The following is a 24,043-nucleotide window of genomic DNA, read 5'->3' on the forward strand; positions in this document are numbered from 1 at the left end:
ACAGAATGTGAACCACCACTATTCACTAGATACTATTTTGCACTTCCTAAAGGCGGGAAATTAAGCAGGTACCAAATTTCCTAAAACTGTTCTGTATTTAGTAGCAGAGGGCCTTGCATTTCAATACTGTTTCTACAGATATCACTGAACTTGTAGTACCTCTAAATTAGAAGCTAGCTGGGGAGTGACAGAATAAAGGAAGAGTTCATCTTTTGAAAGAAAACCATTAACATACCCCAGAGTTCAGGTGTTAAGTGGCAAAGTGTTAAAATGAAGTATGTACTAAACTAAGTACTGCCAAAAAAGCACATACTTTTTAAAAATTTTTTTTGGGGGGTGGGGTGGGCGGGGGAAGAACCAACAGCGCAAAAGGGCAGCTGTGATGTAAAACAGCTTAGGTCTCCAGGAGATTTATTTGGATCTACTTACAGAATATTTTTTTCCCAGATGTGGGAAAATCACATTCTTGCCAAGAAGATAATTCTATTTCAGTCCTTTATATCATAATTCTTGCTTTCTTTTTCGCTCAGTTCAAGTCACTTGTCTGTAATAAGACAGCATATCATCTAAACTTTGGTAAAGTGGTTCCTGATTTTGAGTGTCACTGCTGTTGGTCTGCACTGAAGATGCCACATCTTGGGCGCTGCAGCCACAGGCCTGTGCTGCTGGTGGCACCTCTTGGGCGCTGCAGCCACAGGCCTGTGCTGCTGGTGGCACCTCTTGGGCGCTGCAGCCACAGGCCTGTGCTGCTGGTGGCACCTCTTGGGCGCTGCAGCCACAGGCCTGCATTCCTGGGGGCACATCTTGAGCGCTGCAGCCACAGGCCTGCATTCCTGGGGGCACATCTTGAGCGCCGCAGCCACAGGCCTGCATTCCTGGGGGCACATCTTGGGCACCATAGCCGTAAGCTTGCATTGGAAAGGGCATATCGTGACCGCTGTAGCCGTAAGTGTGCATTGGTGGCAGCATACCTTGAGCACCGTAGCCGTAAGGCTGCATTGGAAATGGCATATCATGAGCACTATAGCCGTAAGCCTGCATTGATGACAGTACATCTTGAGCGCCATAGCCGTAAACCTGCATGGATGGCAGCCCACCTTGAGCGCCATAGCCATAAGCCTGTGCTGATGGCAGCGTACCCTCATCATCACTGCTGTCATCCTCCGCTGATGATGGCACATCTTGAGTGTCACTGCCACAGGCCTCTGCTGATGCCGACTCGTCTTGAACATTGCTGTTGTAAGCCTGCAGTGACGGTGGCACATCTTCAACACTGCTGCTGTTAGCCTGCACTGATGGCGTCTGTTGGTTTTGCATTTTCTCTGTTTCCAGTTTTTCAGATGAGGTTTCAGGACTGTTCAAATTCTGACTTCTGTAATTATCATCTTTTTTTTGTCCCGTAAAGTAATCAGAAGGTGGTGCAAATTCTGGATCTCGCTCATCCCTGAGTTCTTCCTGTTTCTTTGACCACTGTCCAAACATCAGTTCTGTTAGAAACAGGAAAAATGGTAGATTGAATACAGATTTCAGGGTCTGAAGATCACATCAGAAAGGAGAGAAAAGAAATGAGGAAACTGAGAAGATGCAGCTCTGAAAAGCCATTTGAAGCTACTTTTTCATCTAGTACTAGATTGCTGGCTAAACTGACAGTTCACTTTCATTACAGAGCAGGAACAAAAGCATTGAGCATTAAAGATAACTACCATCCTCTGTATAATCATCCTAGTCACTTTAAGATCCTTTAACAATGTGGTCATTGGTTACAAAGAATGACTAATTAGTTATGGGTGAATCACAATGCAAACCAATCATAGCATTAAGAGCTTAGTTATGAGAAGATGGAGATGATGAGATTATCTCTAGCGGGCATAGGCGAAACCCAGTAACTTCTTTATTTCAACAGAAGCGGTAGATATTCTAGTTACTGTGACAGCTGCTTATTTCTGATTAAAAATAGTTCTGAGGGACTGCAATGGAATGACAGCTCAAGATCACCACACTTTAAAAAGATATCCCCAAAACCTACTGTGAAAATGTCTCCCAAACCTAGTCTCTAAAACCAGTGAAATTCTTTTCAGTATTCATTTCTACCAAGACTTCTGTAAGAAATTAAGCAGAAAATTGTGATATAGAAGGGCTACACATTTGCCTCATGTAGCAAAATAGAACCCCAATCAGAGCAGGACTTCCTCCTTTGCTTTGGTAAAAATATAAAAAACCATGAAACAGTAAGGAGGAAAACATCTAAGAGCAAGTTCTGTTTATCCCTCCTTATTCTAATTTAGATGGTTGTGTTACATTTATGTTCAGTGAACCACAGCTATTTTACTTCACATTTTAGAGTAAGCTGTCTGCTTTCTGAGCATAATATTTGTTGCATAGTACAGTGCTGCTTGGAAGTCAGTCAGATACTAGGATTCCTCAGAAGCAGGGAAAAAACTAGTGTCAAGCAGGATAAAGATTTAACTAATAGGACCTGAAAGTTTTGGGGTTTAATGAAATGTCAGAGTTTCCCCTAACAGTTATGTTCATTAACTGAACACAAAGGGACTGTGACAAGTAAAAAGAAGCTGGAAATATCAGTATTGCACAGAACAGGAACGCTGCTCTTACAGGAGTACTGAAGAAGGTGGACATCATTTTTGTGCTTTGCCTATTCCTTGTCTGCTTTTACTAAGAAGTCAGGCATGAGACAACAAGAATGTGTGTGAGCTTAGATTAATGGTCCAAAATGAGTTAATGGGTTTGGGAACAATCTGGAAGTCAGTCATCACTTGATGTGACAAGGAAGATGCTTCAAGATGGGACATTGGCACTGAAGCGGTCTCTGCCTGCATCACTTTTTAGCTCTGTCCTGTACCAGTTTCAGTGTAATACATCCTGCCATCATGCAGCATGAACTACAGGAATACATCAAGAAAAGATCACGCTGAAAGACAGTAAATCTTATGAACTATGAAATTTGTCATTCTGTCAATCTCTCTGGATCATCCAGAAACGGAGTAACTCATATAGAAGAAAAAGACTATGGGGACATTATAGCAGCACTGGCACTAAGGCATGCCTTGTCAGTCACCGCAACAGACACCAGAGATTCATGAATACAAAGGGAGAAAGTATTTTGTCACTTCTCAGTCTTACCGTACTTTGTCGCAAAACAAAAATGGAAATGAAAGTAGTAGCATGCACACTGCTTATGAACAATGTTTCTGAATCTACATTTCCTTACCTTTGCCTTTATCCCACTCTCGGACATAAGGCACTCCAGGCTTTGTATCTCTTCTCTCCTGGATGACAACCTCTACCTTTCTGCTTGCTGCAGTAACTCTGGGAGCTTCTGGTTCCTCAGTGACACCTTTCACCTCTATGTTACAGAAAGAGACAGTATTTGTTAGTAACAGGATAAAATCTATATGAACCGCATAAGAGGAATAGGAAGCAAGAGTTATTTGCATTTATAAAGCTCATACTAGTTATCTAATTTCATTCTAATAATGAAATGCATCTAAGTGGGAAGGTGATTTTTTTAAGTTTTCTAATTCTTGCATATTAGTTCAGAAAAGATAACAGGTAAGCCAGATAACGCTTCCTGATTATCTACCAAGAAACACTATTAGCTTTCTAGTTGTATCAAAAAGACTGTGGAAAATCTATTGCCTAATAACACAAAAAGGAATGTGCTGAGTGTCATATCAAAGCTAGAAAATTTACGTAAATTAAGAACATCAGCATGATAGCTCCATTTCATACTGGAGAAAACAATTTGCATTCTTATTCTTCTGAACAACAGTAACAGTTAGCAGTGGCACATTACTGTTCTTTGTTTCCAGAACACTTCACAATTAATCACTTGCATAGAATTCTGACACAGTGAAATATTAGCTATATTTTACAGTGGGAGGCAGACAGTACAAGTCGACTAGCAGTGTCATGAGGGAGACAGCGCAGATGGGACTACAACTCAAAATCATCCTCCTAAATCCTAAAGTCAGCTTTACGTCCAATTTACAGACTGTACTGAAACTGTAAGAGTGTATGATACCGAAACTAACTTGTTACTGTGTTTTATTCTACCTCATCCTAAAAAAAAAAAAAAGACAGTAAAATTTCATCAGCTCTAATCTTAGCCTGCATAATTAACGCACATATTTCCTGCTGTCAGGTGTGAATCGAAAAAAATCTACAATCTACATACAACATTTCTACCCGCATTATTAAGCTCTTTCTGGCATGATTTTACACGTACACACAATTATATGAACTCTCACTATCTTAGCAGTTATACTAATTGCATATATAGAACACATAATAGCAATACATTGAATGTCCAAACCTAAATCAATTAGAGCGTGCCTGTCCCTCAGTCAAGTACAAGATGAAATAGCAAATATTAACTTCAAAAGGCAGCAGATCATACCTCCTTTCTCCAATTTTTCTGCCTCTTCCTCTAATCCAGCTTCCCTTAACTTCTTAATCTTCCGCGCTCGAAGTTTAGACAGCCTTGCATCTAGAGCTGCCTTCCTTTTTTCTTTTAACTGTTCACGTTTAGTTCTCTGATCAAGTGTCTTAACAGCAAAGAAAAACATGAATTAATCTTCCTTTGCTATTATAATCAACCACATATCTTCCTTCACTAAACAACTACAAGCAATCCTTATCAAGTACCATGTTTCAATAGGGAAAAAGAGGCCAAATTTTTGGGGGAGTCAGCTGCAGGTATCACCTAGTATAAGACTTAAGACAACAAATCAACGACAGTGACCACTGAAACTAAATTTCCTTGTACCCTAATTTGCTCATTAAGCTCATACCTGCTCTCTTAGCATATCCAGTGTTGCCCGTTGTTTATTCCTAAGTTCTTTGTCACGAGAAAAGGCAAAGTAACCAACACCAAGCTGCCTGGCCTCTGAAAAGAAGAAGAAAATCAGTAGATTTTAAGTTACATTCAGTTCATAATTGACAGTAACTGCAAGTACCATGCATCCTGCTTTCAGGCACAGAATTACTCCCAACAATACACACATTAGTTTTAGATGGCTAAAAAGGGCTTGTTTTAGATGATGCATGAAGTGAAGCTTCACAAAGGAGAACACAAGTAGGAGGTACTGAAATTTGAAAAATTACATTTGAGAAAAAATAAATCTAGATTTTATGTACTGGTAGTTTGGATGGTTATTACTTATGTTGTTTAAGACATACTTACATTTTGCCATAAAGACACAGGAATTAACTTTCCCTTGATTCCTCTAAAACTAATCTCTTTGGTGATACAAAGACAAGCAACACAAAGTATGGAAGTATACCATTTTCTCGAATGTCCTCATAATGAATGGGTCCCATGGGTTTTCTGAGGGCTTCTTCCTCTTCTTTTTCCCACTGTTGCCTCTGAAGTTCTTTTCTCATGTCTTCAGATAAAAGAGTATTCCCATCAAGACCTTGTCTAATTGAAAAAAAAAAAAAAAAAAAAAAAGATAGGGATTACAGAGCAGAACTTACAATTTTACGGCATCAAACAGTGAAAGTACAATTGGTCTGATCCACTGTTGCAGTTTTTAGAAAACACAGATCACTGCAGGCATCATTTAATGATGCAACATTGATGACTATGGTACACGGTGAAGAAAGAAATACAAAACTACCTTTGAAACAAGGTACTCGTAGAATTATGTTATTAAAAGACTTAATCATATCTTTTCTCAGAAGCTTTATGAAACCACTATCAAATCACAGAACGACGAGATGAAATAATCACTTTTACTGGCATCTGCTGGGATTCTAGCAATCACATATAGAAACAAGCATTTCATATTTAATGTAAGAAAATGAAAGGTACTTTTAGTAACAAAAACCAACCCATTAAATTACCCTATAAGTCCATGCCATATATTAATACCCAACATGGGAAATATTTCTGTTTTCCCAAGAGAAGCAGCAAGATCTTCTTCTTTTACTGTCTAGCTAAAGCTGGTTTTGCTCACTGTCATCCATATCAATTCAGAGACTGCAATTTCAAAGCACTCATATTCTCCATCTTATGTTTAAAATTTAGAGAACACACTACTGAGTTGTTACTGTGAAAGAATTTTCACTCCAACAGCAATAAGGACTTACTTGAGGTGCCTTTAGATTATTTTCTAAAACAATTCTCTGCTGCTATAATAATTTTAACAAAAGAGCTGTTAAACAGCTGTTTAACAGAAGAGAAACAAATGGAGATTAACAAATTCACTTTGAATGTCACAATGAATTTGGCATTGCTAAAAGACTGTCATCAGTCTCCAGGTTAAAGAGAACCAGGAATCACTTCTCTGGCATTTTCTGGAAGGTATAATAAAATACAATTTCCATACCAGGACCGCAGTTTTAAAAGATGCACCCAGTATCTGAGAGACTGCTAAGTCAATTTATTAGAACTTTTCTCTGCAAACTATGCTCTCTAAGTGACATTTTAGATTTAGTCAGCATTGACATCAAAAAGTGTCCCTTAGTAGTTTATTAAACATTTTATTTGGGCTGTTATTTGATATCCATGGTCTCAATTCTGTTGCAATTCCAAAACCAATACACCAGCCACATATTTCAAATAGTCAGCTGCCAAGGTGAAATAAAGTAGAAGCATTGGAATAATACATCAATTTATAACAGAAAGTTTTGATAAAATCACAGCCATGCACAATTTCTCTGTAGCTACTCTGTCTATTTTTTAAGGCACAATGTTGTAACCTGCAGAAGTTTGTCTAAAATAAATCTAGAGAAAGCAGTAGCATCAACATGTCTGGATTGAGAATGAGGTAACAAAGTACAAACTCTCTTCCTTCTCATAAAAAAAGAAAAGGTACGTTAAATACTGCAAGGAACATGCACTGCCATTAGAGAAACCACACCTTTTCCCTTGAAGTTCCTGATCCATTTTAAGTAGACCTGGCAAATCTTTCTTCATACAGCGTCTAGATCGGCCCAGGAAATCAACATAATCAACCCTGTAACAAATGCAAAGGAAATTTGATGCAGAACTTCCATCTGCAAGTTTACAGAACTCTTAACCAGAAGATAGAAGCAGTGACACATTCCAAAGAGTATTCATCACCTCTCAGTCTCTCCATGTGTGACAGTTTCTTCTACCTTTCAATTAACAGACACACAGGTTAAGAGCACACCTTCTGGACAGGGCATATGACAGTTTTATCACAGACATTTACTCAGCCTCCCTTTGAGCCAGTTGTTTGCCTTGGCAATAAGATGGTGTAAAAAATTGTTAAAAAGTTGCAACATCATGTAGTTTTCACATCAAAAGAAAACAGCCTATTACTTGCTTCCGACGGTGAAAATAATGATGCAGCATTGACTTCTGGCAGATATGAAATTGCTACAATATATTTCATTTATCAGTCTAAAGCTCATTTAGAATAGGCTGATAGTGTTCATTCAAGTGGCATAACAAAGGCTAACTAAACTGCAAGCAAAATGTTCCTTTGAAGGACATGCTGTGCTTCTTATTCAACTCTTTATAGTACTGAACACTTAATTTACAGTTGTCGAAAGAGCTGTTAGGAGCTATACTTATTTTCCTGTAATGCTAGAAAGTTCTTTAGCATCAAGCTGCCTCAATTATCCCATTCTAAAGAATTAGTATTACATCTGAAAAAGCATGACTGGCAATCTAGTCCCCAAAAAACAGACTTCTGAAGATCTGTGCTTTTAGTATGTTAAGTCTTTTACACAATTTCTAAGGATATCTACAGCTTAGTATATACTCAGTGCCCTTTGGTTTCTATTATAATCTGACATCAGTAAATAAAAAATCTGCATTCTCCATAGTAAAGATGTAACTATGGCTGTAGAATAATTAGCATTAACTATGCTAGTACTCAAATACCCTCATTAGGATATGGCTTCACTGAGATGGACAATATATTAATATTAATACGTCATTGAAGTGAGATGTAGGCAGTGATAGAAAAGCAGCAGGTGAACAGTAAAATTTATCAGTTTAGATTTCTGATACTTTACAGTGGTAAGAGCAGAAAGCAGTTTGAGCCCATCACTCATAGACAGTTTCATCTTAAATTTCAGTAAGATGCTGGTAATGGATATACCTGCCTTTCCAACCTAGCAGTCTTCTGGTACTCTACTGGATTTATTCTCCCAATTTATTCTGAAACATTACATTGCAAATCTTTTCTTGGCTTAATAAGCTGGAGAACAGGGGTGCTCCGTTTTGTATCAGTTTACTGCTGATATAAACCAATTGCCAGAAGTAAAATCTCTATTCGGTAAGCATTTTAAGCAAATGGGCAAGTAAAATGTTTAGTCAGACTGGTTTCATAATTACTCCTAAATCTTGGATGAAAGACTAGTGGTTACTTGGAATGTCATAGAGTATTTGCTGTGCTGCAGTTGAACAGTGGAAGAAATGCTGGAAAATCATGTTCTTTTTACAGCCAGTTTCTCTCCTTTAAGATGATGACTGCTCATTTTGTAAGTCACACATGATTTAGAGAAGCTGGATATAGTAAAACCCCCAAATTTTGCTGAAGTACATTTCAATTCAAGACACCACAGCATAAAACTGTATCAATACTGCAATCACAACTCCCATAAACTATGCAAGAAAAAGAGAGGACATTGTCTCACTTATAGTGCATTTTCCTGATTGGTGTTTCTCAAAATCCTGCATGTAGACTCTACGGCAGTGTTACCTATATGGAAACGAAAGTAACATGAAGGACTGTCTTTTCAAGAGAGATGAAATGAAAAAATGTTACCACCTCTTCACCACTCCACATACTTTGGAGAATAACATTGTTTTCTCATGCACTTTTCAAGAAGCAGACTAGTCAGGACAGCTTAGCCCCATCAGTAGTACCAACCATTCTTCATCTGGGTTCTCAGGTGGTGGTATTTCCATTTCAGGTTGAGTTTCCTCATCATCTGTTTCTTTTTCTAAAGTCTTTTGAGCAGCTTCGCTCTGATACAGTTCCTGCACTTCGTGCTGTTTATCTATGATCTTCTGAGTGAAATCCACTAGGTACAAATCCTCAGTTTCTTCATCTAAGGCAGAAAATCGATTCTTAGAGCACAGCCATGAAAAGAACAGAACTGAGCACAAAATCAATAGAAAATAGCCACAATCAGCTTTTCAGCTGCCAGAAATGCCCTTGACCACACTATTGGGGATTACTTAAATCTCATTCAGTGCCCAACAAACTTGGAGCTACAAATGGCTCCACAGTGATAACCCCTATTTCTGAATAGAAATTTTAAGGTATTTTAAAGTAATTAATTGTTTGTGTACAATACAGGAAAGGTTGCAGTGTTTATAATAAAATATTATTTCATAGCTCATTAACTATTTCAGAAGCATAGAGTTTGTTATGTAACAGTTCAAATAATTTTTTGGTGCTTAAAATTTTGTATGTTGTCCATAGTTAAGCAGTCACTAGAGTACTTTTTAGAAAAACAGAGAAAAGTGGTGGGGCCCTATGGTCAAAGATGGACAATAGTAAAGAAAACATTCCAGATTAATCACAAGGAGAATTGGATTCTATTTTAATAATTACTTCTTGCAAGGGATTGAACGTTTGGGAGAAGAAAGGGACAGATTAGAATTCTCTAACTCTGTTACTGGTTGGTCTTATGAGAACTGCTGGTCCAAAATTCTCTAACCCTATTAGCTGCATGACTGTCAATACGAACCAGCCAGGCTCCCCTCCTGCTCCTCTACTCCTCAAAAAGGTCCAGAAATTAAAATGCAGGACAGAACCAGCAATGTAATTCAAAGACTGCATAATGCAGAATAAATTAATTTTGTTTTTCAAAAATTCTGTATTGGAAAACCAGAACATATTCCACCCACTTAATGAATGAGTGAAACAAGCCCATAGTGCTTTACTAGGATAGGCTGTCCTTCAAAAATAGTTTTATTTTCTCTAGTATATTTTTTGTCCCTTTCAGAATAACCCATACCAATCACTTTGTATAACTCCAAAAGAAAATTCCCATGTAAGAAGACAAGCAGTGAATTCATAGTGTAGCTGCTGTAAACCACCAGATAGTCAAAAATACCAACTTTTAGGGTGAACTTTACAAACAAGTTTATATATATATAAAAAAAAACTCATTTAAAACTAGTTTTGTTCACCTGGGAAGTCGCCTTTTGTCATTTTCTCATAGAGCTTTGCTTTCTCTTCTAGTTTCTTCCTGAAAAGGAAAAAGAAAACTAACATTGCAATCCCACTAATTCCAAACACAGTTCAAAACAACCAATTCAGCGCTACACAAACCGGAAAGTTCCAGGAGTGCTTGAAATGTTTATTAGAAGCTGACTCATGCCTGGTTTTTGTTTTGAACCTTAACTGACATTTCTGAAGGTACATAGTTATCCAGTTCCAAAGTCTATACTGAAAATAATTTTAGTGAAGATACAGAATTAATTTTTAGTCTGTCAAGTAGGCAGGAACATGATGTAACAAGTACTTCACCTCTATCTAACTACTATTGTCTGTCATAAACACTAGAAGCTAGATCATTATTTGCAGGTGTGGGATACTGAAATACTGTTTTACCGGGGGGGGGGGGGGGGGGGGGGGGGGGGGGGGGGGGGCGGGGAGACAAAAGGAAAAATCTTAGAAACTAAACAGAAAACCTCACCTAATTTCTGGAATGGTAGAGGACAATTTTGAAGAGCAGAGCAAGGAACTGCTTACAGAGAAACAGCAAATGGCTTATAAATTGCATTTTCAACATATATTTTACTGAACATCAAACACATTTAGAAGATGACATAACTCTTGGGGAAAAAAGCGAGCCATTTTTCTGTCAAGTCCAAGAAACACTTTGCTATAGAATTCTAATGTATTGCTGCCCTGGCTTTTAATTCTAAAGATGACGTTCAAAAATCAGTAACCTGACATATTTAGACAGCCATGATAATGTGAGGGCAGTTATCCCTAGAGCATGAGACTGCTGAGATGCAGTTTGTACACTACTGGTAAAGAGCATGAAATTGATGATGGTTTTATCGCTTGGTCTAATAAGAACTGCTGGTCCAAAACATGCATAACTTGCTTTAGTGCTTTTCTAAACAAATTCTACACAGCATTCCTTTCTTACAGAGCCTAACAGTTACCTTGATTTATCTAATATATGCTCCTCTTCTGTCTTCTGCTCAATATCTTTCTCAGCTCGATTTGCAACTCCTGTGTTTTGTTTGTTCCAGATGCTTGGTTTCTATAGAGTACAATTTTATAACAACAAATACATAAATAAATAAAAATATTGAAATGGTAATGATTAAAAAATATTTCAGCTCCATAATGCAAACTTTGTGAATCAGTCATGAAAGATTTTTTAAATAACACCTCAATATTTAAGAAGTCATGGCAGTCTGGTGAAGTTCCCACTGACTGGAAACGGGGAAACATAACCTCCACTTTTGAAAAAGGAAATAAGGAAGATCCAGGGAGCTACTGGCCAGTCAGTCCCACCTCTGTGCCTGGCAGGATGATGGAGCAGACCCTCCTAGAAACTATGCTAAGGCACATGGAAAATAAGGAGGTGACTGGTGTTGTGCTTTAACCCCAGCTGGCAACTAAGTACCATGCTCACTTACCAAGTAAGCACCTGGTGGGATGAGGGAAAGAATTGGAAAAAGTTTAAAACTCGTGGATTGAGAGAACAATTTAATAACTGAAATAAGGTAAAATGCAGTAACAGTAATAATAATACCAATAACAACAACAACAACTATAATGAAAAGGGGGAGAGAGACAGAGAGGAATAAAACCCAGGAAAGACAAGTGATGCACAGTACAATTGCTCATCACCTGCTGCGCAATGCTGAGCCGGTCCCCGAGCAGTGACTGGCAGCTCTGGCCAACTCCCCCCATTTTATACACTAAGCATGGCGTTCCATGGTATGGGATATCCTTTTGGCTAGTTTGGGTCAGCTGTCCTGGCTGTGTCCCCTCCTGGCTTCTTGTGCACCTGCTCACTGGCAGAGCATGGGAAACTGAAGTGTCCTTGACGTGGAGTAAGCGCTGCTCAACAGTAACTAAAACATCAGCGTGTTATCAACACTGTTACTATACTAAATCCAAAACAGAGCACTGTACCAGCTGTTTAGAAGAAAATCAACTTTATCCCAGCCAAAATGAGGACAATTGGTGACAGCCAACATGGCTTCATTAAGGAAAAATTAATTGTGCCTGACAAATTCGGTGGCCTTCAGTGGTGGGGCTACACTGTTAGTGGATAAGGGAAGAGCAAAGTCTACCTGGACTTGTGCAAAGCATTTGACACTGTCCTGCATGACAGCCTTTTCTCTAAACTGGAGAGACATGGATTTGATGAATGGATACGGAATTGAAGGATGGTCACACTCAAAGAGTTGCAGTCAATGGCTCAATGTCTACGTGGTGATCAGTGATGACTGACATTCCTCAGGGGTTGGTATTGGGACCAGTGCTATTTAACGTCTTTGTTGGTGACGTGGACAGTGGGATCAAGTGCACCCTCAGCAAGTTTGCCGACAACACCAAGCTGTGTGGTGTGGTCAACACACTGGAGGGGAGGGATGCCATCCAGAGGGACCTGCACAGGCTTGAGAAGCAGGCTGGTGCGAACGTCATGAAGTCCAACAAGGCCAAGTGCAAGATCCTGCACATGGGTCAGGGCAATCCCAAGCACAAACACAGGCTGAGCAGAGAATTGATTGAGAGCAGCCCTGAAGAGAAGGACTTGGGGTTGTCAGTGGATGAGAACCTCAACATGAGCCAGCAATGTGTACTTGCAGCCCAGAAAGCCAACTGTATGAAAAGCTGCATGAAAAGCAGCGTGATCAGCAGGTTGAGGGAGGTGATTCTCCCCTTCTACTCCACCCCTGTGAGACCACACCTGGAGTACTGCATTCAGCTCTAGAGCCTCCAGCATAAGAAGGACACGGACCTGCTGGACCAAGTTCAGGGGAGGCCGTGAAGGTGACCAGAGGGATGGAGCACTTCTCCTATGAAGATGGGTTGAGAGAGTTGGGGTTGTTCGGCCTGGAAAAGAGAAGCCTCCAGGGAGACCTTATAGCAGCCTTCCAGTACCTAAAAGGGGTCTACAACAAAGCTGGAGAGAGACTTTTTACAAGGGCCTGTAGTGACAGGACAAGGGGTAATGGCTTTAAACTAAAAGAGGGTAGATTGAGATTAGATATTAGAAATAAATTCTTTACTGTGAGGGTGGTGAGACACTGGAACAGGCTTCCCAGAGAAGCTGTGGATGCACCGTCCCTGGAAGTGTTCAAGGCTGGGCTGGATGGGGCTTTCAGCAACCTGGTCTAGTGGAAGGTGTCCCTGCTCACGGCAGGGGGGTCGGAACTAGATCATCTTTAAGGTCCCTTCTAACCCAAGCAATTCTACGATTCTATGACTTGAGACTATACCTACTGTGATGCAGGACACAGACAGTATGTCCTAAAATTACAGAGATTGCAGTACGATATAATAGCTCAGGACAGGCTGAGAAGGAAAAAAAAAAAAGCACTCAGAAATTGGACAAAATGTATTCTGGCAAAGATATTTAAGGTTAAAAAAAATTAGTAAGAACAATCTTGCTGATTACTAAAGTAATAACAAAGCTATGAATTGCTTCTATTCTCTATCACCTTCGCTTTAGATATAAAATACAATCAGTTTGCCTGTTTGCAGCGTAACGCTGTAAATGCTGCGTGTTCTTCAAATACGGCAGCAATACTATATTCAACTACTAGAAAGCTACAGAATGAATAAAACGTAATGTGCAGTAAAGAGTAAAACACAAGAGACAATTCATTATTATACACTGCGATGTAGAGGAACAGATAGCAAAGCATTTATCAAGAATGTTCACTGATTCTGGAAGAGTCTCTCGTCTTCCATCCTTCAGGGAACCATAGAAAATCTTGGGGGAAAAAAAAGAAACATCTTCTCCTGTAATTACAAAAGCTGTGGCTCCTTGGGGAATGAAGATTAAGTGGTGATTTAGATGGGCATAAGCATTAGGCAAGTTTTCCGCTGTGCACAAGAATCTCACCTGGAAATGAAATTTAAAGAACATCCTCGTGATGGAGATTTTACATTTGAAGAGTAACACAGCTCTGAGTATTTATTTGTTTCAATTTGAAATGAACTTCCTTACTTTAAGGAGAAAGAATGACAAGAACAACCATGGAAAAACATTTCTACCTTATTAGAAGTTCTGGGCTTCGCAAAGATGCCAGCATCTTTCAGTAGCTTTTCTTTCTTGAATTCTTCTTGCTTTCGGAAGAGTTCTGCTTTGAGATCCACTAACTACATCAACAGCAAAATAAACAAATAAATAACTGAGACATATCACATGCATATGCATCAATTACTGTAATAAAATAATAACTATTTCTAGTAAAAATCCAGCATTTACAGTTATATGAGCATTTGATTGCATTTTTATGCAGAACTTCGAAGCACTGATCTGGTCACAAAGATCACTTAAGTTTACAGCAAACAATACATAAAACCCAAAGAATGCAAATTATTAGGGATTAAAAAAACCCCCAACAATATCCTTGATTCTTTCATACCTAATGGGAATAAGAGAGACATCAATCCTCACAGATTTTACCAGCCTCTCAATAGCAAACAACGAAAGAAGGACTAATGAAATAACACTACTGATTTTGAAAAAGAAGCTTCTAATTGTTAGGTATGAATAAAATCCTGCCTCAGAAAATAATTTTGCTTTCATAATATATATTTTTTTCCCCGTTTTATATCCTGTTTATATAGTTTTAGATTTTCTTCTTTTTTTTTTTTTTTTTTAATAAATTTGTAAGTAGCACTGCCACCCGTGACCAACACCCACTCATGTTTTGTTAGGAAACATCAGCAGGGCTATTATCTTGAAATGACAATAAGAAACCTAGTCTGGAAGAGGATATCGTGCCACTTTCCCTTCAAGTGTCAGAAGACAAATTTCACAGATGTACATTAAATCAGGAAAGTGGAAACTTGCTTCCAACACTAAAACATTTGCTTTTCGGGTCCTTGTAAGAATGATGGCTAGTGTTGTAAATCAGCCCTTTTTCTCCCACTACTTAGAAGCGATCATCCAAACATTCAGTGTTGGATCCTTCGTATGCAACAACCCACAGCTGACACTAACTGTTTATTTGGGAAAATGCAGCGCTTGGCTGCAGCCTCCTGCCAGAGGCTGCCGGGGGAGCAGGGCGGCACAGTATCCCACCACCCCTCCGGGTCCAGGTTAGCCCGCCAAGGCACGGGCCTCCCGTTGCTTAGAAAAAAACACGAAATAAACTCACATTTCCTTCCCGTGCCCTAATTTTATTATTACTTCAGGGATGGGGCAAATTCAGCTCCGGCACAGGCAGGCGCAGACCGCGGCGCGTTCGGGCGGGGAGGGGGCGAGGGAGCAGCCCCCGGCCCCGGCTCGGGCCCGAGGTGCCACCGGGGCCCCCGCTCCGCCCGGCACGGCGCTCCCCGCCAGCCCCCGTAGGCCAGCGGCCGGGCCAGGGCGGGGGGCAGAAGGCCGCCCTGCGCCCTGCCCCGAGCCGCACGGCCTGTACCGGCCCGGCCCGCCCGGCCGCCCTCCACCATTATAAGCCGCGCGACAGCCCCCCGCGGGGAGGCGGGGGGTTCCGCTGCTGCACCCGGCCACGGCCAGGCTCCCCCACTCACCGACGAGGCGGCCACGTCCAGCGGCTTCTTCCTCCGGTCCATGGCGGCCCCGGCTCCCCCGGCAGCCGCCCCTGCCGGACGCCTGCCTCCCCGCTTTGCGGTCTTGCCGTAAAGCGCAGCAAAGGAGAAGCGCTATTGCGACAGCGCTGTGAGGTGAGGCAGGCGCTTCCGCGCCGCCATGTTGGGGAGGGAAGATGGCGGAGGGAGGGGCGCGGGGCTCCACAGGGCGGCCGGGCGCGGAGCAGCGGTGCCCGGGTGTGCGGTTCCGCCGGCAACACCGGCCCGGCCTCGGCTGGGCTGCCTGCAGCAATGATGGGCCCTTTCTGCCTCAGAGCCTCTCGCCGTGTCCGCAGGGCAGCCAGTGAGCAAGGCTTACAGGGCCTGGCGTGGCTTGGTGGTGGCTGAAACCTCCCAGCCTGTGCTCAAGTTGTGTGTGAAAATGAGCGCTTCTGGCAGGCAGAGGCCAAATTCTTCAAGTGCCCCATTGGAAATGGCCGTGCGTGACCCGGGGCTGGAGCTGGCATGGGCTGTGGTGGGCTGGGGGATGGCCACTGTGGCCAAAAATGAAATAGGGCTCAGCAGGATTTCAGGCCTGCCTAGAGTTGGGTTTGGGGCTAAATAAAGAAGTACATGGTCAAAATTTAGGTATTGATAAAAAACCAAACCAAACCAAAAAATCCTTCCTGCCACAGTTGATACACGGGGGCTATGGAGATGAGACCTGAAACGTCCCTGGAGCCGGAGACAGCCATCTCCTTCAACACTAGGCTGGGTTCAGCCCTGTGATCAGTGCCCTCCGGGCTGCCTCAAGCCATTTACTGGGGATGAAGTGCTGAGGCTGCTGTCCTTGGCCCTCTGCCTATGCAGACCCCTGCTGAGGGAAGTGGGGAGTTAATTAGCCACAGCTTTGCAGGACTGACAAGTGTGGACCATAATAACCCAGTACAAACCTACCTATATGTGCTGGAGCCAGTTCTGTAACCTCAGAGATAAGCACAGGTAGCTCTTGGGGAGCGAGATTCAGTGTTTTACTTGTACTGGTTAGCTCATTGCATCCTTTATCATCCCCATGAAGAAAAAAGCCTGCATGATAGGTTTTAATTCAAAGTGATTCTGAAGATCATAATTATCTGGAGTTGCAAGAGGAAGCTGCCTTTCACTTGTCTTTATTACGGTGGAAAAATATAAGGTGCTCTGATGTTGTTGCTTGGCGATGTGACAGCTCATGGAAGCATCAGATACAGTTCTTTTGATTTTTGCAATGTATTGCTTTTGTGTTTGGGAAGCTGGGTCAGGCCCATGTTTAAATAGTTCGTGGACACAGTATTGCAGAGCTGATATGTATGAAGAGATACTCAGTTGCCAAGTAAGCTACACCTCTGTTCCAGGGAGTGGGAAGTGTGCAATTCAGAAAGAGCCATTTCTGGCCGTAGTGGAGCCATCTTGCTTTTGGAGTTTTAAAAGGAGAAGGGGACATGGTAGAAGACAACAGATACAGAGAAGTGCAGGTCATATTAGAGCCATAAAGTTTACTATTTTAATCTGTGATGGAAGAAGAGAAATGAGCATTACTGAAAAAATAGGACAAAGGAATGAAAATATCTGTGTTATTCTTATTAAGCCTCACTCCAAAAAATCATGCGTTGTTGCCTTTTCAAACCTCACCTAGTGACAACACTAAGAAGAAAAACCAGTCCAGTGTTGGTTCTGACTAATTCCCACTTTTAATTTACAGGCAATGTCTGTGTGAGGGCACATTCCCCGCCGCCCACCCCCCACCTCCCCCCCGCCCTGAAATGCATTAATTCTCCACATTGCTCATGTTCTACATTACAGCAATAGGACTCGCTTGCTTACCTGTCAGGTTTCCAGTTCTGTAGGTGTTGAGTACCTTCAGGGGCTCAGGAGTATTTTTATCTTGAGATGCTCATAACACTAGGTGTCCCTGAGGAGCTGATACTCAGACTTGGTCCTGTGTAACTGCTGGTGCAAAAACACATGAAGAAATCTTGGTCTCTTGAAAGCCTGGCCGGTAAAGTATGATGGCAGCTGGCTAAGCTTCGTGTCTGAGGCTCTGGGATACAAACCATACGTGACCAGTTTTAGAAATGTAGTATTAGATAGCTGTATAGGTACTTCAGTGCTGCTTTATATTTTCTGACTTAAATGTAAAATGATACAAGGGCTGAGTCTATTCAGGCTACTACTCTGGAAGTCACCTTTTTACCTGTCTGTCACTTCTCCCCTTCAGATGCCTGAAACCAGACCTTTGCTGCAGGATTCCTTGTTTCTTGGCACTGCCTAAGCCCCTGTAAGGCTGTTTGCATTCTGTCCTTACCGCATTCTGTCCTTGCTGTTGCATTCCCCCCACCCTGACCTGCCCATATCTCTTGGCAAACTGCTTGTGACACCATCCTGATTTCAATTCCTAGTAGCACTTTTCTTCTTTACAAGCAAACTGACCCTCTTTTGTAATGTTAGAAGCATGTTCTCCTTTTCCAGATTTAGAAACCTGGGGTTTTTTACTTGCTGTCTCCTTCCTGCACTTTATAATTTTGTGTGCCTGAACCACTTTTCCTTCTGTTCTGGCTGTTGCATAAAATGGCTCAGTACAATCTCAGCAACCTTCTATGTATCAGATGTTACTTGGATAGTTTTAGGGGATATTTAAAGATGGAACAAGGGCCTGGAGGTGTTAGCATCTCTCAAAATGTTCCTTTCTGATTGAGGGTGAGATGCGTGACCAGAGCTGTAAGGAAAAGCCGTGCTACTGCGTGGTTACATGACAGGATGCAGCAAAATGAATTAATCTTAAAAATTGCAAGCTAGCTCATGTTGTTGCTGTGAGCGAGGATCACAGAGCTGGCACTTCTGTGCTTGCAAGAAACAGCAGGTTATTTTGTGGGTAGCAAAAGTCCGGTTAAACATGCCTGAATGGGGAATGAGTCAATCAGTGTCTCTGATGCTGTATATAACTGATGGGCCTGTGCTATGAAATAACCTTTAGCTCATGTTCTCTCTCAGTTAGCATCAGCAGGACCCACAGGCAGTGACAGAAGCTGACCCGGACTGGGGGAGCACCACACTCGCCAGAGCCGTGGGGTTTCTCTGTGCGCTGTCATGCTTGCCGAGGTGTGGGATCCAGCACTCAAGCGTGTGCTCAGACAGATGGCTTTCAGAGCGCTTTGTAAATGTTGGTTCAATAGTCTTGTATTTACAGTCTAAGAACTGACAAGCTTTCATACATACTGTTCCTTCAAAAAGGCTCAATGTTGACCCTAACCTGGGGAAGGCTGTTCTGTGCATTTCATTTTTTGTTTTATTTATTTTTTTTTAATCCAGCCCATAGGTATTCATAAAATCCCAGTGAGGGAGGCGTAGCTGGAATGAGAACAGCTCTAAGTTTTGAAGCAAAATCAGCTTAACTTAAAGAAATGAGGTAAAGAAGGGAAGAAATCTGTCTCTGTGTGTACAGTACAGACTCAGTGTGGCTGTGCTATGCTTATTTCTTACTGTGAATCTTTGAAAGCTGTATAAACTACCATGTCTGATCTCAGTCTGCTGATAGCCCTGAATTCCTGGGGAATAATTGATTCAGCACTTCCAATTAGTATGCTGCTCATTTTAGCATGAGGCCTAATTGTGTTTATTTCCACAAAGCTGCATCAACACAAAAAGCTTGTTTATTATTTTTGAGGAAGACGAGGGATCACAGTGGATTGTTCCAAGGGGATTTTGTAGGACACAGTGGCATTTCAGCATCTTGTAAGACTGGTGAGAGATGCTGCACAAATGTAAATTAAATCAGTTGCAAAGCTTTGGTGTGGACTTCTCTTACCACCCCCCTACCAAAACTAGGCTTACAGCAGCCCAAAACCAAATTATATTGATGTTTGGGGGATTTTCTGTTCTGAGACTGATTTTCTTATCACAGGCAAAGGTTTCATCCTACCCTAAGGCTTTCATGTTCTATCTTACTTTCTACATCTTGGCTTTAAGATGAAATAGAACTGTGGGCAAATAACAGCTGGACATTTTGTAAGATAAGCCATAGTGCTAGGGCACTGTGTCCTCACACACTTTCCTAGCCACTCAGCATAAGGCAACATACCTATGTTTCTCTGACAGATGGAGAATTTCCTTCTGGTTTTCTTTTTTTGGGCTCTTCATCTCAAAAGTTATCATATGAAAAAATTTGTGCTATGTCAACAAATACATTTTTTAAAAACAGAGCAAGAACATTTTTTTGCTTTCAATAGTTTGCCATATTCTTGGTTATCTAGAATATTAGTTTGATGAATTTTTGTGTCTGATGTGACACATTTTGTGATGAATTAAATATGTGTGAGGCCACAAATGACTGTGGCACAAGCAAAACTGTTTGCAAACTAATTCTTGTAACATGAGAGATCCAGAAGTATTTCATTCCTTCATAGAAAAGACTGCATCTCTTCCCAAGATAAAGTCCCAGCGTATCTTTTTCTGCTTACTTCTCTATATTTTCCTAAAGGCATACAAAGCACACCCTTGGGTTATATATTTTATCATTGCATTTTCAGAAGTGTTGGATTGCTGCAGCAAAACAAAAAAACCCACAAAAGCCCTTTGGTAAAAAGTCTAGATGGATGCTATAGATAATTTTTTTTTTCATGAAGACTAAAATTTAAAATCGTTTGAGTGTGTAATTAGCAGGTGTGCAGGTTAGGAGAAAAGTTGTAATTCTTTGATTAAATGTTTGAGGGATTTTGCATGATCCTAGGCAGAAAGTAAAAAACAGAAGTGGTGCATAATAATAGGGTTTAACCTTTCCCTGGCACACATGTGGCTCTCTTTGCCTCTTGGGTCACAAGCTGCAATGCCAGACTGCTTTTGTGCTAGCTTATATTTGCTTGCAAACCATGAAATGGGCACAGAGGACAAATCTGATGGTGACAATGCTAAGTTGAAATGAGATCTAAAGTAGCCTTGTCCTGTTCTATGGAAACCTGTATTTTATGTACAGTTTTATAATGCTCTTGAAATCATCTTGTATCCCCTCTTCTCTCTTTGTATGTGTTATGAGAGAGAGGGAGTGTTGTTGTGTGCTACTTGTGTAGAAATTGTAATTCCTCTCCAATACAGCTAGAAAGTAGGGATATCTTAAGAGCATTCAACAACTTAGATCAGAAATAGGCTAAATGTCATTCTACAACAGATTCTGTAGGAGGGACATAGTTATTTCAGCTGCAATTAGCTTAGAAAACAGTTATTGATAGCCATGATTTTTTTAGTATGCATCTTAGCAAGCCTTGATGCCTTAAAATGGACATAATAACCTTTCCTTCTTTGGGGACCATGTGTGCATGCTCTGAAGTCTGACATGTATAAGAAAAGATACAGTACCAGTTCAAAAGACGGGTAGGTTTCTTACTATTTTTCTGAACTGAGAGATATAAATACATACATTTTCTAAACTGGAGATATAAGAAGCAAGTAACTTCCAAAGAAAACTGGCTTATAAATTACACTGCGGGGTGGCTGTGGATACTTTCATCCTCTGAACAGGAAGCCTCAGGTGATGGGCTACATTGTGTCGTCAATATATTGTTGTCTGTGGTTTCTGTGCAGCTGGCATAAAAGACAAACACGCCCTTTAAGGAATTGCTCTGCTCCTTGAGATTTACCCATTCATCTGTCCATCCTTCTCTCGCCATCTGTTTCTTGCACTGTGGACATGTGAAGTTGCTCCATCCCTGCAGCAAAATGCAGCCTGGATGGTTCACAATCAGGCTTTCACATGAAACAGAGTTTTCCTGTCTTTGCAAGCACAGATGAACTTGCCTCTCCTTCAAGGTGTAGCCCTATAAAGAAGCTGAATTTTGCATTCCAGCTGCACATCTGCAAGCTCCTTCAAGATACTAGACTTGTATTTCTTTGTTTCTATGTCTGGGATGCCAGGCTGGAGGAAGAGCCTTGTTTTTTGTCTGCAGAGAATGCAGGACAGAGGTAAGGCAAGAGGGGAATGTGACAGTGAAGGGGAAGACTATCATCTAGGGGATGCTCATGAGAAGGAGTTGAATTCAATGATCCTTTTTCTACTCAAAAATATTGCTGAAGCTGCAGGATATATCCCGAAACTTTTGACTTTTTATTTAAAAAATCAAACAAAACCCTACAATAGTTTTCCAATTACAAAGCATATTTTTAACCTGAAATCTTTTCCTCTTCTGAAGTACTAATTCGTATCTCCAAGAGGATGTTGTTAATGAATGCATGTCTGCTTTGCTTACAGCTCTGTCTTTAATCTGAATGTGGCCTAGCAGATACAGCTTTTACAGTGGTAAAGTTGTATCTATTAAAAGGCATCTACCAGAGCATAACAATTGGCAGTTTTGAAACTCATGTACCTACTTCATGCTCTGCTTTTCTTCTTTTAAAGAAAACACTGAGATATTGATTGTGTCAGGTAGACAGACGCATGATTGTTGTAGCCACAACTTTCCAAAGAGGCTACTTTCTAGCTTTGAGTTTAAACCCTGTTATTCATGTTCATTTAGTGTCAGGGTGATGATGCGGGCTGTATTTATGTCACCCTCACTGCTTGTGAAATGCTTCTGTGTATATATCCCACTATTTGAGCTGAATTATTTTCAACCAGCAGGTCCATGGCAGCAAATTCAGGTTTCCTGACATGGTGGCAGGAATCTGGGTCCTGTAGCACATTGCTACACTACTTTGGAAGAGGGGGGATAATTTACATTTACTTGTGCTAGCACAATATTGTTGAATTGCTGTTGGTGATTTTAAACATATATTGAATGGTATCATTACAGTGTGAACTGAGCGGGATTTCAGTTCAGTACAAAGCAGCATGGGTTTTTTTCCTTACAACCACAGAAAACTAGCCTGAGGTTTCTCATTTGTCTTCTGAGGCTAGAAACACCAAAGCATGTGTCTGTTTTAAGAATAAGTGTATATATATTAAAAAGTCTTTGTTCTGCTGGTTATCAATGATCCTTGAATGGTACTTCGAGATGCAGACATGAAGACATCCCTTCTGTATATTTTCTGTTTATGCAGGGTCTAGTTCTTGACACTGAGCAGGTGATGGGCTGGCATAATAGAGCAAATTATGGCTCTGTGTGATTTCCTGATGCATTGGAATGATTAAATCTGTATAATTGGGCAGGACATATCTCTGGCATATGATCATTTTTACCTTGATGCACCGGAGAGATTTTAATCGGCATAATTGGGTATGGAGTTTCTCTACCATATGGGCATTGGTTACCTAGCAGTCATCTGCCATATGCCTGGATAGATGGCCAAGTGGCAGCTGTGATTCATTTATTAAGCGAACAAAACTATCCTGTACATATATTCCTTTTTTGATATTCTGGTAGTGCTGCTGTTTAGATGTTCTAGAACCAAGGGACTTTTTTCCCTCATATAGCTCAAAGCCTTGATCTGTTCTCGTTTGGATTCCTTTTTGTTTTTAGCAGTCAGATTTATCTGCAATCAAATGTTCTTTCACTATCCATCATCTCATCAATTGCCCCCAAAACATGAAGTGAAGGAGATAAGTTCTCTTTCTGGACAAAGTAGTTGAGCACTGTGCGGGTTTGAGTTGATGCTCGAAAGGCTGTATAGCAAAATCTTTCCCAGGAAGAGAGCAGCATCTAAGGAAGAAAGGGATAGCTGTGGATGGCTCACTCCCAGCTTCCCCCTGCAGCAATGTCGCGGAGCTGTCACTCGTGCTAGTAATGGGATCGCAACGCGGTAGATGGCACTATGAGACTGTTATTAAAGCCACGTAGTTAATCTCTCAGCGGTACCGTGAGCACTTAGCAGAGGTTACCTTACATAAATTAGCATTTCTCCTTGCAGTTCCCTGTCATCTCTCCAGCATTTGAGGATTAAACTGGTTTCTTCTCCCCATTCCTCCAGTCCCGTACATGTAAAGTTAGGTGAGAAATAAGACAAGTGAAGAACCCAGCTAGAAGAGCTGACCCTGGATTTCAGGGTGCCAGTTCAAATTCTGCATGGGTTAGTGGGACTGGAGTTTTGGCTTCTGCTTTGGCCAGCTCTCTGAAATAAAAGTTGGACAAGTGCTTGTATGTTAAGTAGCGTGAGCAGCTGCCACCCTTTCAAACTCACAGCTGACTGGCTTTGCTAGGGATAAGACTGAAGATTAAGTGTGGTATTCTCCAACAGAGCTGTTAGCTTTGGAGGGACATGAAAATACACACCCTAAAGAAATTCACATTTCTCTTGCTTGAGTGATCCCTGTCTGGCTGTTGAACAGGACTCCAGGGCAGGCCTCCTGATACAAAGGTTACTAAAAATAGAAGCCCGGAAGGCACCAAAGT

The 24,043-nt window shown here is 41.1% G+C and overlaps 1 protein-coding gene across 2 annotated transcripts; it reads right to left on the bottom strand.

Moving 5' to 3' along the window:
* Positions 1–380: 380 nt before the first annotated feature.
* On the bottom strand, positions 381–15,806 carry CCDC174 (coiled-coil domain containing 174). Of its 2 annotated transcripts, XM_056337006.1 has the most exons (11): positions 15,696–15,806; positions 14,208–14,312; positions 11,129–11,229; positions 10,142–10,200; positions 8,871–9,051; positions 6,885–6,980; positions 5,304–5,440; positions 4,812–4,906; positions 4,418–4,565; positions 3,230–3,364; positions 381–1,487 (listed from the first exon to the last, which is right to left on the bottom strand). In XM_056337006.1, the coding sequence occupies exons 1-11, from the start codon at positions 15,735–15,737 to the stop codon at positions 532–534; spliced, it is 2,055 nt and encodes a 684-aa protein (XP_056192981.1). In that variant the 5' UTR covers positions 15,738–15,806; the 3' UTR covers positions 381–531. The 2 variants fall into 2 exon arrangements, with proteins under 2 accessions (XP_056192981.1, XP_056192982.1); XM_056337007.1 differs by lacking the exons at positions 14,208–14,312; positions 15,696–15,806 and adding an exon at positions 11,826–12,065.
* Positions 15,807–24,043: the final 8,237 nt, after the last annotated feature.

The sequence above is a fragment of the Falco biarmicus genome, chromosome 4 (assembly GCF_023638135.1).
Source record: "Falco biarmicus isolate bFalBia1 chromosome 4, bFalBia1.pri, whole genome shotgun sequence".
Lineage (NCBI taxonomy): Eukaryota > Metazoa > Chordata > Aves > Falconiformes > Falconidae > Falco > Falco biarmicus.

What these genes read in the sequence shown, in the direction of transcription:
- CCDC174 (XM_056337006.1), bottom strand. Translation starts at nt 15,737, where the DNA reads ATGGACCGGAGGAAGAAGCCGCTGGACGTGGCCGCCTCGTCG. An exon ending in GACAAAAGGCGACTTCCCAG is followed by an intron (nt 9,052 to 10,141) that starts GTGAACAAAACT and finishes TTTCTGCCTTAG; the next exon opens with ATGAAGAAACTGAGGATTTG. An exon ending in TGAGGACATTCGAGAAAATG is followed by an intron (nt 4,907 to 5,303) that starts GTATACTTCCAT and finishes TCTTCTTTTCAG; the next exon opens with AGGCCAGGCAGCTTGGTGTT.